The sequence below is a fragment of the Ipomoea nil genome, unplaced genomic scaffold (assembly GCF_001879475.1).
Source record: "Ipomoea nil cultivar Tokyo-kokei standard unplaced genomic scaffold, Asagao_1.1 scaffold2068, whole genome shotgun sequence".
NCBI lineage: Eukaryota > Viridiplantae > Streptophyta > Magnoliopsida > Solanales > Convolvulaceae > Ipomoea > Ipomoea nil.
In genome coordinates, this window is record NW_017618496.1 from 1 (window position 1) to 14,293 (window position 14,293).

The 14,293-nt window shown below is 36.8% G+C and overlaps 1 protein-coding gene across 5 annotated transcripts; it reads right to left on the reverse strand.

Moving 5' to 3' along the window:
- Nucleotides 1–5,223: 5,223 nt before the first annotated feature.
- Nucleotides 5,224–10,060, reverse strand: LOC109148384. 5 transcript variants are annotated; one of them, XR_002048786.1, is made up of 3 exons: nt 9,240–10,041; nt 8,971–9,123; nt 5,224–5,526 (listed from the first exon to the last, which is right to left on the reverse strand). XR_002048786.1 is itself a non-coding variant. In XM_019296198.1 (3 exons), exons 2-3 carry the CDS (start codon nt 9,118–9,120, stop codon nt 8,523–8,525), a joined length of 504 nt encoding a protein of 167 aa, XP_019151743.1. In that variant the 5' UTR covers nt 9,121–9,123; nt 9,240–10,027; the 3' UTR covers nt 8,432–8,522. The 5 variants fall into 5 exon arrangements, 1 of the variants encoding a protein (XP_019151743.1); XR_002048785.1 differs by having other exon boundaries at nt 5,225–5,520; XR_002048784.1 differs by having other exon boundaries at nt 5,225–5,520; nt 8,947–9,123.
- Between the last annotated feature and the right edge of the window lie 4,233 nt (nt 10,061–14,293).

A 14,293-nucleotide genomic window follows, 5' to 3' on the forward strand; every position in this document is an offset into this window, starting at 1 on the left:
AGTTTATGACACCAAAGTCGTTTAGGACAAAATTGAGAAAACCACTATAGTCGATGACAATTTTGGATATTAACTTTATAATTTTGTTTAATTTAGTCTTAGTACATTTATTCCGTTTAATTTAGTCCTTCTACTTTAAAGTAGAAGGACTGAATTGAACAAAATAAATGTATAAGGACTAAATTGAACAAAACGTTATAGTACAGGACCTGGTAGGTACTTTGATCTACACATTAGACATCAAACTATTTGCATAATGCCCGTGCGATAACTAGTTGAACAAAAATAAAATAAAATAAAATAAAATAAAAATTTATGCTAGTGACAAATATATCAATATTAAATTTTATAATGTATGGCAATTACATTAAATTGCCAATATCCTACGGCTTGTGAAAATGATTGCTCGATGTATTGTACACGTCAAATCCAGATAAGCATCCATGGGTCATTTGTTGTTGTTCTTCCAAAAGGTTGAATCCCCAACCCCAAGGATTTCACATGCCCCGACTCGACAAAGCATCTAGATATGAGGGTATAAATGTGACACCCCGTAAATCTAAAATCTATTTAAGGATTAATTAGATAATTAATCCTAGCTTAATTGGTAATTTATTCCTAAAATCCTGAAAATTCAATAGTCGGAGGACTAGAAATTGACTAGTCAATCCAAGTCAAAGAGTTGTACTCTATGCTTTATGAATTGTTCCCTTGTCTCCTTACTCTTCCCACTTTAGTAAGGGCAAAGAAGTCTTTTCACCTTATGTTTGTGCCCCAAGCTAACTTAGCATCATCCTACATTTCATTTCCCTAACACCCTAAACACAAAAGCTCCACCTTCTCTCTAGAAAAATTTTAGCTTCTTCTTCAAGCCAAGTTTTGGGCAATTCTAGATTCTTCAAGTTGGTCTCCAAGATTCAAACTTTATTAACCTTGAGCATAAGGGAGGGTAAGATCTTTGGTCCCTTAGTGTTTTTAGTACCTTTTTAGGTGTCTTTTCTAAAAGATAGAATCTTGTTGTCTTTTGGTGTGTTCTTGAAGTTGAAGTTGAAGGAGAGCCTTAGGGAGAAGCTTTTAAGGGTGTGAAAAGTGAAGGTTTAGGCTACAAGAGGTAACTCATGCTTTACAAAATCTATTTCTTTACCTATATGATGATTTCTTGACTTCTACTTGTGATTTTTGTTATGAAATGTGAGATTTGATGCATTGTCTTGTGGTAATGCATATCTAGAGCTTGTTATCAGGGTTCTTGTATGCCATTGTTTGGCTATTTCTTGGGTTCAAGTCATATTGTATTTTTGTGAGATTTTGGGTGTTTTGGACTTGAATTTGGACTTGTTGTTGAAAATCCCCGAAGGGATATTTTGGTGTACAGAGTGGTACCAGCGGGCGGAACGGCGGCAGAGCTCCACCCCCGCCCCTACCGCGGGGAACAAGCTTGTGGGTTGGTGTACCCGCGGGCGGAACCACCGGTGGAGGTCCACCCGTGGCCCCACCCGCGGGTACAATGTTGATTGTTGGGGATTTGTTCCCCGTGATTCTTTTGACTCGGTAATTGATGTTTTGACCCCCGATGTTGTTTTTGTTAGGCTATTTGAGCATCTTCTTGATGTTTCGTATGTCTAGAACGGTATGTTAGGAATCCATGTAGGATTTGTCTTGAATTGTGCTAAGTGTTCAACTTTGTGATTCGTTGGACCTTGATGAGTCTTGTATGTTCTAAGGAACTATGTTTGGTTTACCCGTTTGATAAGCATGCTAGTTCGATGTTGAAATGCTAGTGTGTGCGGTTTGTTCTTTCCTTTTGGAATGGAAACTTGTGTTGACCATCGTTGGAGTCGATTGTAATCCTTCCTTTTTGAGTATGGTTTCATATCTTTGTTGTGATCCATTGATTGATTCCTGTGAATGAAAATGTGTGTATTGCTGTACCTTGATTGCACGGTTAATGGTATGGACATTAATCACCAAGGTACAGATGTGGTCCTCGTGGTGGCCATGAAATGAAATTTGGTGTAATCTAGGCTTTAGGCTCACTTGTTGACGGTTGTGTGATTGAAATGAACGTACCTCGTGTACTATGTGTTGGTGAAATGTTGGTGGGGAACGACGGTTCCCGGAGGCATAAGGTTGGCTCAGAAGTACAGGGGTTCTCGAAGGTAATGGTTGGAACTGTAATAAGGCCGGGGTAGCCATAAGGTTGGAACATGTGACATGTAGTGTCACGGTGGCATGTAGTGCCAATGTGTGAATGTCTATCCTTTTCTGATGAGCATGTCGAGTGGTATTCTACTTGTGATCAGTAGAATACACCTCGAGTTGTACTTTGTTATTGTTGTTGTCTTTGCCTTGATGTTTTCTACTTTGTGATCAGTAGATTACATCTTGAGCTGTTGAGTTGTACTGTTTGTCTGCTTTGATGTTGTCTTGGATGTTGATTTCCCTTGTTCTTTTGAGAGTGAATAGAGTCTTTGCAGTTGACTTCTCTTTATGACTTTGAACTGATATATACTGTATTCCGTTTCGAAAATGATTTTGAATTATACCATCTATATATGCTACTTAACGCGTATTGATGAGTTATCAGCAATATTCGCTGACCGGCGTCGTCCCCTTTCTTTTATGTGCTTTACAGTCCTGAGTAGATTTGGCGAGCGCGTTAGCTGTTGGTTGTGTTTAGCTCCCCTGTCTATGTAGATAGTGTTTTGGGCCTGTGTGCCATGGTTATGTTAAACAAGATAGATCGTTGGTTTTAGACTTGCCTGTGCATCCACGTTGAGGTGGATGTGGCATAGCAATTCCTGGTTTTCCCCGTTTTAATCTAAGACTTCCGCTGTTGCTTACGTTTTATGATAACTGTTAGTTGCTTTGCCTTACGTATTTAAGTTTTAAAAATGTCATGAAAATCGGGGTGTTACAATAAATCATGGTAATTCAGCTGAATATAGAGGTTAGACATTTACTTACTGTGCACAAAAAGGCCCCTCACTTTGAGAGGTTGTTCACACAGAGTCAGAGGTCATTTGTTAACCCATCAATAGTAACACTTAATAGGTTGTTTAATATTACGATTCAATTGCATTTTTCGTCAATTAGAAAGCCTTAATGGAGCCCAAAAACAAATTAATTAAAAGCATTAATATTCACTCCAGTACTCCAAGCTTATTTTGACAATTTTCCTTTGAATTATAAATAAGCTATCATGTCCCGACCAAGAGCACAACTCAACTGTCAACTAATTCAAAATAAGTTCATAAGCTTTGCTTACAAGTAGGCAAAGTAGCGTGAACATTATACCAACCTTGATTACTTGTAGATTTATTGCAGTTGGAAACTTCAATACGACTACAACATTTTCACACTCTTGTGTTATATAATACTCTGTAACAATGACCTAAACTGTGCAGGATAATAGATGCAAATTTCTCTTGTCATTCAAAAAAATATTATATTCCTTTAATTTCAAAAGATTTAATACCATTTGCGCCTCCTAATTTCATTATTAATTTTATATGAAGAGAATGATAGGGTTGAATAACTTATGAATAATTACTAACACTCTATATTAAGTAAGACGGTAAAGTAATACTGTAAGACCAAGAAAAATAGAATTAAAATCATTTTTCAACACCCCAAAGCAGAATGCAATTGCATAAAGAAATTAAAGCATCAACATGTGTTAAATGTAGCTAGAGCTTTGTGATTCCAAGCAGCTCTCCCCTTGCAGTTTTGGGGTCTTTTACATGTAACTTATTTGATAAATAGAATAACTTCTCAAGGTATCGACTGGCAAACTCCTTTTGAGAGGTTATATGATAAGCCTACTGATTATGCTCATTTGAAGGTGTTTGGTTGTTTATGTTATGCATCCACACAGCCACAGTTAAGACATAAAATGACATCCAGAGGAAGGAAGTGCATTTTCATTGGATATCCTGCTAATAATGTAAAAGGAAATATTTTATATGATGTACAAAATGGTTCAGTTTTCATATCTAGATCGAGATGTACATTTTTATGAACAAGTGATTCCCTTGAAGACAAATGATGCTAAGAATCATGAGCAAGTAAGGCACATGCATGATTTATTTTGTTTAATCCCTCTCTACGAGTGATATCATTTTCAGATGATTATAATCTATTGATGGTCATTCCACTTTAGGTGTTCCATTATCTGCACCTTCATTTACACCTCAAAATTCAGCAACAGAGAGTGGTCTTCTTCACACTCTTTACGGCCACATCACAGCCATCTCCTCTAATTCTGAACCTAAGACATAATTTGGCAGTCAAATTTTAATGTTGGAAAGAGGCAATGTAGGCTGAAATTCAAGCCCTTCAGGACAAGCATTTGTTAACAAAAGCATATATATATATATATATATATATATATATATATATAATATATATATATATATATATATATAGAGGAACATTCTTAAATGCCCACAATGCTTGCTTATTACAAATAAAAAACATTTCAACTTCCAACACAACCTTTGCTTACATTTCTAAGCTGCAACCAAATAGAACCATACCATTATAAAAGCTGAAACCTAACACTATGGGTATAAAAAGAAAGGCATTTTCATTAGTGGATATTATTGTACTTAGCTTTACACGAAATGATTTAGTTAGTAATAATTGGCCTCTGTTTTGCATGTTAATTATGGCAAACAATCTATGGACTACACAATACTTTGAACTCAATGCTATGAACTTATTTGCAACTCTCCGAGCCCGAGTCGACGAAACTCTCTAGAAACACATTCTCCTTCGGTTCCTCTGCAAGCACAGAAGGTTAGGAACACAAATATGTTTTTTTATTTTTTAATTTTTTAATTTTTTTTTATTTTTATATTTCAAACGCATTTCAATTTGGCAAAATAATACAAACTCATTTTATAAATGAGTGGGTATTTCAACAAAATACCCCAAAGGCTAATATGCTTTTGGATAAAAATCCAAAAGCAAAAATGCATTTGAGAAATATGTTTAAGGTCCAGTCAAAAATTTCCACAATGCTTGTTGATTAACAAAAGCAAATAGAGGAACATTCTTACCCACAATGCTTGCTGATTACAAATACCTCGATCGTGTTGAACAACTTAGAAAACATTTCAACTTCCAACACAACCTTTGCTTACATTTCTAAAGATTGAATCCATATAGATTCACCAAATTTGTGACAACCAATGTTACCAGTACTCCATACCCATAGAATCATTCTCATTGTCCGTGAAAGACAATATGTGCGTTTGAAGATGCACGCGGAAAGCATTCCAACTTCCTTTGGATTTTTCTCACCTCGGGGGCATTCATACCCCAAAACTTCAGAATAAATCTCTCTAGCGCAGGAGATTTTGAGAGCAACATTATTATAAAAAGCATTTGGAGTGCGGATGCACAGTTCGATTCAATCTTGATTGTGTTAAGAATCTTCAGCTCATGACTAACAAAGCAACTATTTGGATCCTCCAAAAGCCTTGAAGCAACTTCTTTGTCATCCTTCAGACCGAACTATAACTCAGAGAAATGAAAGACAAGCACAACAGTGAGGACATTTGAAAAAGCAAAACAAGAATAATCACACATGATTGCCATATATATACTCAACCTCGCTCTCCAAAATATGCAGTTCACATAGTTAGGACATTTTGTAAGCAATTGCATAACAACGGCAAGCTGCTTTGGACAACCAAAATTTAATCCATATAGCTTCATCACTTGCAGATTTATTGCACTTGGAAACATAGATGCATCCATACACTTGGAAAATAGCAATAAAGAAACAAAATTAACCACCATAAAAACTCTAAAAAGCCAAAAGATAAAGAATTATATCCATCCTCCATCCATTTGCATAAGTAAAATGAGTTAGGTTCTCACCATCAACGAAGGGCCAGACAACCAAAGAGTCTTAATGAGTTTCAAATGCGGTGCCAACCATCTCGACTCAATGACAACACCATGCATAGAACTAATAACACACAAGATTTCAAGCTTTGGAGGACTGATCTCAAACTTATTGATCCCTACACAATGCTTGAAAGACAGCTTCTCAAGCTTAGGAATACTAATACTAGAGGCAATTCCATTAACGCCGCGCTTAAATTCAACATAAAAAAACTCTAATGAAGTGACATTGGAAAATATATCACAAGCATTTACTGGCAAATCAATAGAGGGACCTTGGACTTTGAGTTGCTTAATTGTCCTGCCAAGAGAGTAAACAAAATGGCAGCTGATATTCTGGCTCTAGATCATTATATAACAATAAGTCAAGTTCCTCTACACCATTTCTTGACAGAAAACGACACCACCTATCAAAATCAGACTGTTGCGGCATAGGATTAGCACAAGGAATGTGTAGAGTAAATTTCTTAATCGGCCCAGTACGGAGAAAGATGATATTGTTGATTATGTTCACGCGGGTTCTACCTTCATCATCTTGGCGCTTTCGGACACTTTTGAAGAATTTCCGATCCAACGCAAGTTGCCCATGCTGCAACCAAACATCATTCCAGTGCCTTGAGAGCAGAGCAGTTCTGGCGGGCGTCTCGGGTGGGCAAACACTCCAAAACTCTATCCTTTACCTCTATCGGCAGCTCACTTATTAAATCCCTACTTGCATCCAGTAGTGTTTTGAGTCGCCGACGTCGAGCCATTAAATTGAAAGAATAATGAGGCTGCTTCAGTCGAAATCAAAAGCTAAAATCGTTCTATTCTATTCTTTCAACTGCAAGATTTCGTAAATAAAAGGAAATTAGGAAGAAAACAAAGATTGGGGGAAAAGTGACAGATTAGAAACCCTCACCTCTGATGTTTGGGCCTTTGCGGGTTAGGGAAGCCGAAGGGAAACAGAATGCTATTCCTCTTGAGATAACGTACAATAACAAATATAGTAATATATAGATCATTATAAGTCGTATATTTTTATACTCTACTCTAGTTTCAAGTAATTGGATATATATATTTTTTTGAATGTTACTGGCTCTATTACATTGTAGTAATTGGATATATATAATTTAACTGATCAGAATGGATGACTGTGTATATAGATTTGATTGAACGTAAAAATAATAGGTGAGTGAGTTGAGCCAGGAAAGAAATTCAATTCTAATTAATTTTTAAAAATCTTTATTCGGGAGTAGAAATAGAAGGAGCATTTATTATAGTGACATGGGGGAAAATAGGAGGAGCATTCATTGGGCAAATAGGAATAAATTAAAGTTATGAATAAAATTAAATTTTGATTATGATATTTGAAACAAACGTTCCTCTATTATATTAATAGTAAAATGAATTTTTGTACTACTCACTAATTACATTTTTCGTCAATTTAGAATGCCTCAATGGAGCCTTAAAAAAAAGTTTAAACCACAATTGCATGTACTATTCACTCCACTATTATTTTGACAAATTTTCCTTTGAATTATAAATAAGCTATCACGTCGTTGAAGCATAACTAACTCAGAATAAGTTCATTAATTTTGCTTGCAAGTAACACAAAGTAGCCACAACATTATACCAATCTTGATTACTTGTTGATTTATTGCTATTGGGAACCTCAATGTGGCTACTTCAACATTTTCACACTCTTGTGAGAGACAATAATAGTAGCAATATCTTAAAATATGTAGGATAATGGTGGCAAGTTTCTCTTGTCATTCAATTAAAATCATTAATAAGAAGTGATAATGGTATTGAGATTAATATGACTGAGTTTTATGCAGAAAAAGTCATATATTTTACGTAAAAAATCATGTGTCAAACACCCCAGCAGAATGCAATTGCATAAAGAAATTAAAGCATCAACATGTGTTAAATGTAGCTAGAGCTTTGGGATTCCAAGCAGCTCTCCCCTTGCAGATTTGGGGTCATTGTGTTTTACATGCAACTTAATGTATCAAACACCCATTATCTGCACATTTTATGAACAAGTGGTTACCTTCAAGACAAATGATGCTAACGTGATATAGCTACTGATGGTCATTCCACTTTAGGTGTTCCATTATCAGCACCTTCACTTGGTCAAGACATCTCGTTGCCTGCAACTCAAAATTCAGCAATAGAGAGTGGTTTGCCAGATGAAACTCAAAATGAATTTCATAATACTCAGCCTAGAAGATCTACAGGACAAAGGTATATTCCTGTTAGATTACAAGATTATTATTGTGATTCTGTGATACATGGTAGGTCTTCTTCACACTCTTTACCGCCACAGAGTATTCATCGCTGCCATCTCCTCTAATTCTGAACCTAAGACATATAATGAGGCACTCAAATTTTAGTGTTGGAAACATGCAATGTAGGCTGAAATTCAAGCCCGGCCTTCAAAACAAGCATTTATTAACAAAAGCAAATATATATAGGAACATTATTCTTAATTGCCCACAATGCTTGCTGATTACAAATATCTCGACCATGGTGAACAACTTAGAAAACATTTTAACTTCCAACACAACATTTGCTTACATTCCTAAGCTGCACCCAAATAGAACCCATGGAGATTCACCATACTAAGTTTCTAAAAGCCTAACACCATGGGTATCCATCCAGTCCTCATTCATACCCGCATAGTAGTTGCCAGCGCATACAATTTGTGCCTTTGGAGATGCACGAGGGAAGCATTGCAACTTCCTTTGGATTTTTCTCACCTCGGAGGCATTTATACTACAAGACTTCACAATAACAACTCTCTCTAACGCAGGGGATTTTAAGAGCAGTGTTTTCATAAAAAGCATTTCCAGTGCGGATTGATCACTGAATGCTTCAATCTTAACTTTGTTAAGCATCTGCAGCTCTTGAATAAATAAGCAACCGTTTCGACCCTTCAAACACCTTGAAGCAGCATCGTTCAGTTCGTTGTCATACTCCAAGAAGAAATGAAAAGCAAACACAACTGTGAGGACATTTGAAAAAGCAAAGCAAGAAGAATCATACATGATTGCCAAATATATACTCTACCTCATCCGCCATAATCTGCAGTTCACATAGGTTGGGGCATTTTTGAAGCAATTGCATAAAAACGAGTGGCTGATCCCAATAACCAAAATGTAATCCATATAGCTTCAGCACTCGCAGATTTATTGAAGTTGGAAACATAGATACACGCATACACTTGAAAAATAGGAATTAAGAAACAAAATTAGCCACCACAAGAACTTTAACAAGCCAGAAGATAAAGAATTGTATCTACCCATCCATTTGCCAAGTAAAATGAGTTATATTCTCACCTCCAACGAAGAGCCACACAACCAAAGAGTCTTAATGGCTTTCAAATGTAGTGCCAACCATCTCGAATCACCAAAATCATATATATCATATATAGAACCAATAACAGACAAGATTTCAAGCTTTGGAGGGTTGATCTCAAACTTATTGATCCCTCCATAATCCTTGAAAGCCAGCTTCTCAAGCTTAGGAGTACTAATACTAGAGGCAATTCCATTAACGCTACGCTTAAATGAAACATTGAAGAAAGCTAATGAAGTGACATTGGAAAATATACCACAACCATTTACAGGCAAATCAATAAAGGGACCTTCGACTATCAGTTTCTTAATTGTCCTGCAAGAGAGTAAACAAAATGGCAGCTGATAATCTGGCTCTAGATAACTATATAAAGATATGTTAAGTTCCTCCACACCATTTCTTGAAAGAAAAAGACACCACTTATCAAAATCGGATTGCTGCGGCGATGCATCATATGCAGTGTTTATCTCTAGAGTAAACTTCCTAATAGGCCCAGCACGGAAAAAGAGGATATTATTGATTATGTTCACGAGGGTTCTACTGTCATCATCTTTAATTTGCGGTGTTCAACACTATGCAAGAAGTCCGAATCGAACGCAAGCCGCCCATGCTGCAACCAAGCATCATTACAGTAGGTTGAGAGCAGAGCCATTCTGGCGGCGTCTCGGGTGGGCAAACACTCCAAAATTCTGTCCTTTACCTCTAAAGGCAGCTCACTTATAAAATCCCAACTTGCATCCGGTAGGGTTTTGAGTCGTCGCCGTCGAGCCATTAAATTGAAAGAACAGTCGAAATCAAAAGCTAAAATTGAAAGGGAATAAGTAGTATAAAGTCAAAAATGTCCATTATCGTTGTTAGACATGAATTTTAGGCTAAAAAAGGAAGGGGTAATTTTGACTCATTACTTTTTTTTTTCCAGGAATTAAAATCCCGGGGGGGGGGGGGGGGGGGGGGGGGACATGGGATTTTAATTCCATGAAAATGGGGGAATTGCAATTCCCTCCAACCAAACTACGGAATTTAATGGCCTTTGGAATTAGGTGGGAATTAAGTGGGAAGGGAATTTAAAATCCCTCCAACCAAACACCCTGTAAGGGGTTGTATTCAAGACTTTTATAAACGTGATGGATTTTAAATGATTTTTGTGAAATCTTTGAAGATTTTAATAAAATCATTCAAGATTTTTATAGAATTTTTTAAAACTTTTATCACTTTGTATGAATCTATAAAAATTAGTACTTTAAAAAAGAAATTAATATTAAAAAGTCTACAAAAATTAAACTCTAAATTAAAAATAGCATTACAAATATTTCATAACTTCGATCTATTAATACATTATTATTATTTATAATTTTCATACATAATGTTTATAATACATAATATATTTTTATAAATCATAAATAAATTAATGAGTAAATACCAGCCAAGGTCCCTCGAGTTTGGTGATTTCACCATCTATTGTCCCTAACTTTCGTAATTACCATTCTCCTCTGAGTTGCGAAATCTAACCAGCTATCATCCTTCTGTTAGTTTCTTCCGTCTAAGCTTGCAAAAACGAGGGTAAATATGTCTTTTGTCATAAAACAGAACATTCAGAAATTAAAAAAACAATATCAATGCAGTGATCGACATTCTGGGTAGATCTGTAGTCTTCTACGGTCGGGTTTTGCAGAGTCTTCGTCTCTTCGATGAGGTGCTCGGCGGTGATAGGCTGCTCTGATTCCAGAGACCAGAAATTCTTCACCTCCGTTCTCACCCTCTCCAGAATTCCCAGGTGAGACTCCAAGAGTGTTATCGCCCACAACAGAAATTTGTCATTTGCCATAAAACAAAATATTCAAAAATTTATAAAAAAAAAATTAAAAGAAGTGATCGACATTCTGGGTAGATTTGTAGTCTTCGATGTCAGGTTTTGCAGAGTCTTCGATGAGGTGCTCGACGGCGATGGGCTGCTCCGATTCTGGCGACCAGAAGTTCTTCACCGCCGTTCTCACGCTCTCAAGAACTCCCGGGTGAGAATCCAAGAGTGTCACCGCCCACAACAGAGGAAGAAATAGAAGCGTACTGCGCTGCGAAGAGGAAATCGAATAAATGCCCAAATTATCCGGCCAAGTGTAGAAACAAGAAATCATCAAATCAACCCATAAAATCAGAAATCAAGTCCAAGGGCTCAAGGCAATAAAAAAATTTAATTTTTTGGTCTTCTTCGACACTCAAGGCTTAAGCAATCAGAAATCAAAAATCAAAAATCAAAATTTATACTTTCAGATCTGAAGACAGAAAAATAAGGTCGTAATAGAAGGAGAAGGGGTACCGTTCGTCGGTGAGCGAGTGAGGCGGCGGAGCAGGCAGCCGGCGACGAACTCGGAGGCGGTGGACAGTGGAGTTCACCGGCGACGTCGCGAGGAGCTCGGAGGTGGTTCTATTGCGAAGAGATCGACCACTGCGAGAAGATGAGGTTACGCTCGGAGGAGACCACTACGGCCAGCTTCCAAGCAAGGTATCACAGAATCTTGCTGCCATAGTGCCACCGCTCAGACCCTCCAGGTTGGAAATTTCTTTAGGAACCCTTCTCGCCATTTTTACTTGTGGGTGGAAACAAACCTCCTCCAGGTTGCTAATTTCTTTAGTTTCTATTTCACTTGGCTTAATTTCTTGTTAGTTTTCACCATATCTGTGTGAGATATCACAGCTTTCTTGATATGAGAAATTCCCAATCCCATATACATTTATGTGTTTGGGATATTTGTTGTTTCGTGCATTGAGAACAAAAATTTGACAAAGAATGTGTTTATGGGTTTATGGAGGTGATTGGGAATGTGTTATATGGCAAATGACATATTTATCGTCACTGTTGACGGTTTAGACGGAAGAAACTAACGGAAGGATGGTAGCTGGTCAGATTTCGTAACTCGGAGGACCACGGATGGTAATTAAGGAAGTTAGGGACTATAGGTGGTGAAACCACCAAATTCGAGGGACCTTGGCTGGTATTTACTCATAAATTAATGATAATAATAATAATAATAATAATAATAATAATAATAATAATAATAATAATAATAATAATAATAAATATTAGATGTCACAAAAATAGAATGTATCATACATAAAAAAAAAAAGATAATCAATTTTCATGATATAACCAATAAAAATATTTCTATATTTTAATTTTTACTAGTTGTCTTGTGTACGTGGTTGGTAAGTAGTGACTAGTGAGTCGATTAAATATTGCTAGGGAGTAGTATTAGTTGTCAGTTTCTATGATGGGAATACCAAAATAAGCTCTTATTTTAAGCTACGAGCTTATTTTGAGAACATTACCAAACAGAGCTTCTACCAACCAGGCCTTAGTTGCTGCGAACAGTAAGTTGTTATTCCGTGGCAACTTTTTTTCTACAAACAGCAGCAAGAATTTGTTGATATTCGCAATAAAAAAAATTCAATAAAAAAAATTTTGTAACAAACATTAATAAATTTTAATTGTTGTTAGTAATAATTTTCTGTTTCGATTTTGTTATACATATGTATGAAAATAAAGAGATAAAAGTCAAAAGTATATGAGTATTTATGAAAATTTTGAAATGTACACTAAAATTTGATAGGAAGTTTATCACTAAAAGGCATGAAACCACACCCTCCAAAAATTTGATAGAAAGTGTAACACCCCCCAAAAACAAGACCTAAAAACAAGTCTTAACACATGCAGATTAACAGCAAAACACTAGCACAGCGGAAGATAGAAAGATAACTGGATAAAAGGAATCCAAAACAGGGGTGTTATGCCACGTATACCACACTTGGCATACGCTACGGCGACAATCTGCAAGTGTATCACTATCCCAAAAACAACAAACTAGAACAATCTAAAGACATTGGCACACAGGCCTCAACAACACTGTCTAAAGATACAAGTGCTAAGCTACCGGCTCTAGACATCGCGCTCGACTACGCTTCACCTGAAAGATAGAAAGATAAACATCGGGGCGACGCCCGGTCAGCGAAAGATGTTGGTAACCCACCAATACCGTTAAGTATCATAAATAGGTAGATATAAGATATAAAAACCATTTTCGAAACGGAATACATATATATAAGTCAAAAGTCAAGATCAAAAGACAACACAAGACTCACCACTCACAAGGATAACACCGGGAACACATCCTAAACCACAAAGGTTAACCACACAAAAGGATAAAGACTCACCCAACGGCAACACATGCCAAACAACACAAGCCTCCGTGACTACACACGTCACGAGAGAAGAGAACTCACCACAACGGCTACACAAGCCCTCGTGACATCACCCATCACGAGTTGATATGCCTTCCTTATGCCCTGTTCCAACCTTATGGCTACCCCCAACCTTGTACCTTCAAAGCCAACCATTACCTCCAGAAAACCCCTGTACAGCCAAGTCCAACTGTAACACCCCAGATTTTCAGGACATTTAAAACTTATAAAATAAAGGTGAAATCTCATTAATTCCCAAAAACGTAACATAAAGAGTACGGGGTGCTATGCCACACCTGAGCTAGAGAACTCAGGTGCACAGGCCAACTAACTAATATCCTTAATAAAGTAAATGCATAACATGGCACGCAGGCCGAAAAGGAAACTATCTACTTCTACGCTCCAAGATCTAGCGCGCTCCAGTGACTTATTCTTCTGTGCCTGAAAGCCAAATATATCTGTTCAGCGAGAGATACTGGTAACCCACTCCAACGCGTTGAAATACAATACATATATGTATATACATAGATATACGAAAAGTCATTTCGAAGCATGAAGATATATCCTAAGAGACTCTAGCTTTCAAATCAGGGAACCGACTCGACAAATAGGGGTACACACAATCTACAGTCATAACCAAGTATATACGATTCTCGACATAGGGCACAGTTATAGATAAACACAACCAATAATCACAATTAAACATGTATAGTTTACTAGCAAGAATCCTATGGTCACGTTCCCATAACAGTCACAACATCAATCCTTCTTATCTCATCATATAGCACACTTTGTTGGCGCC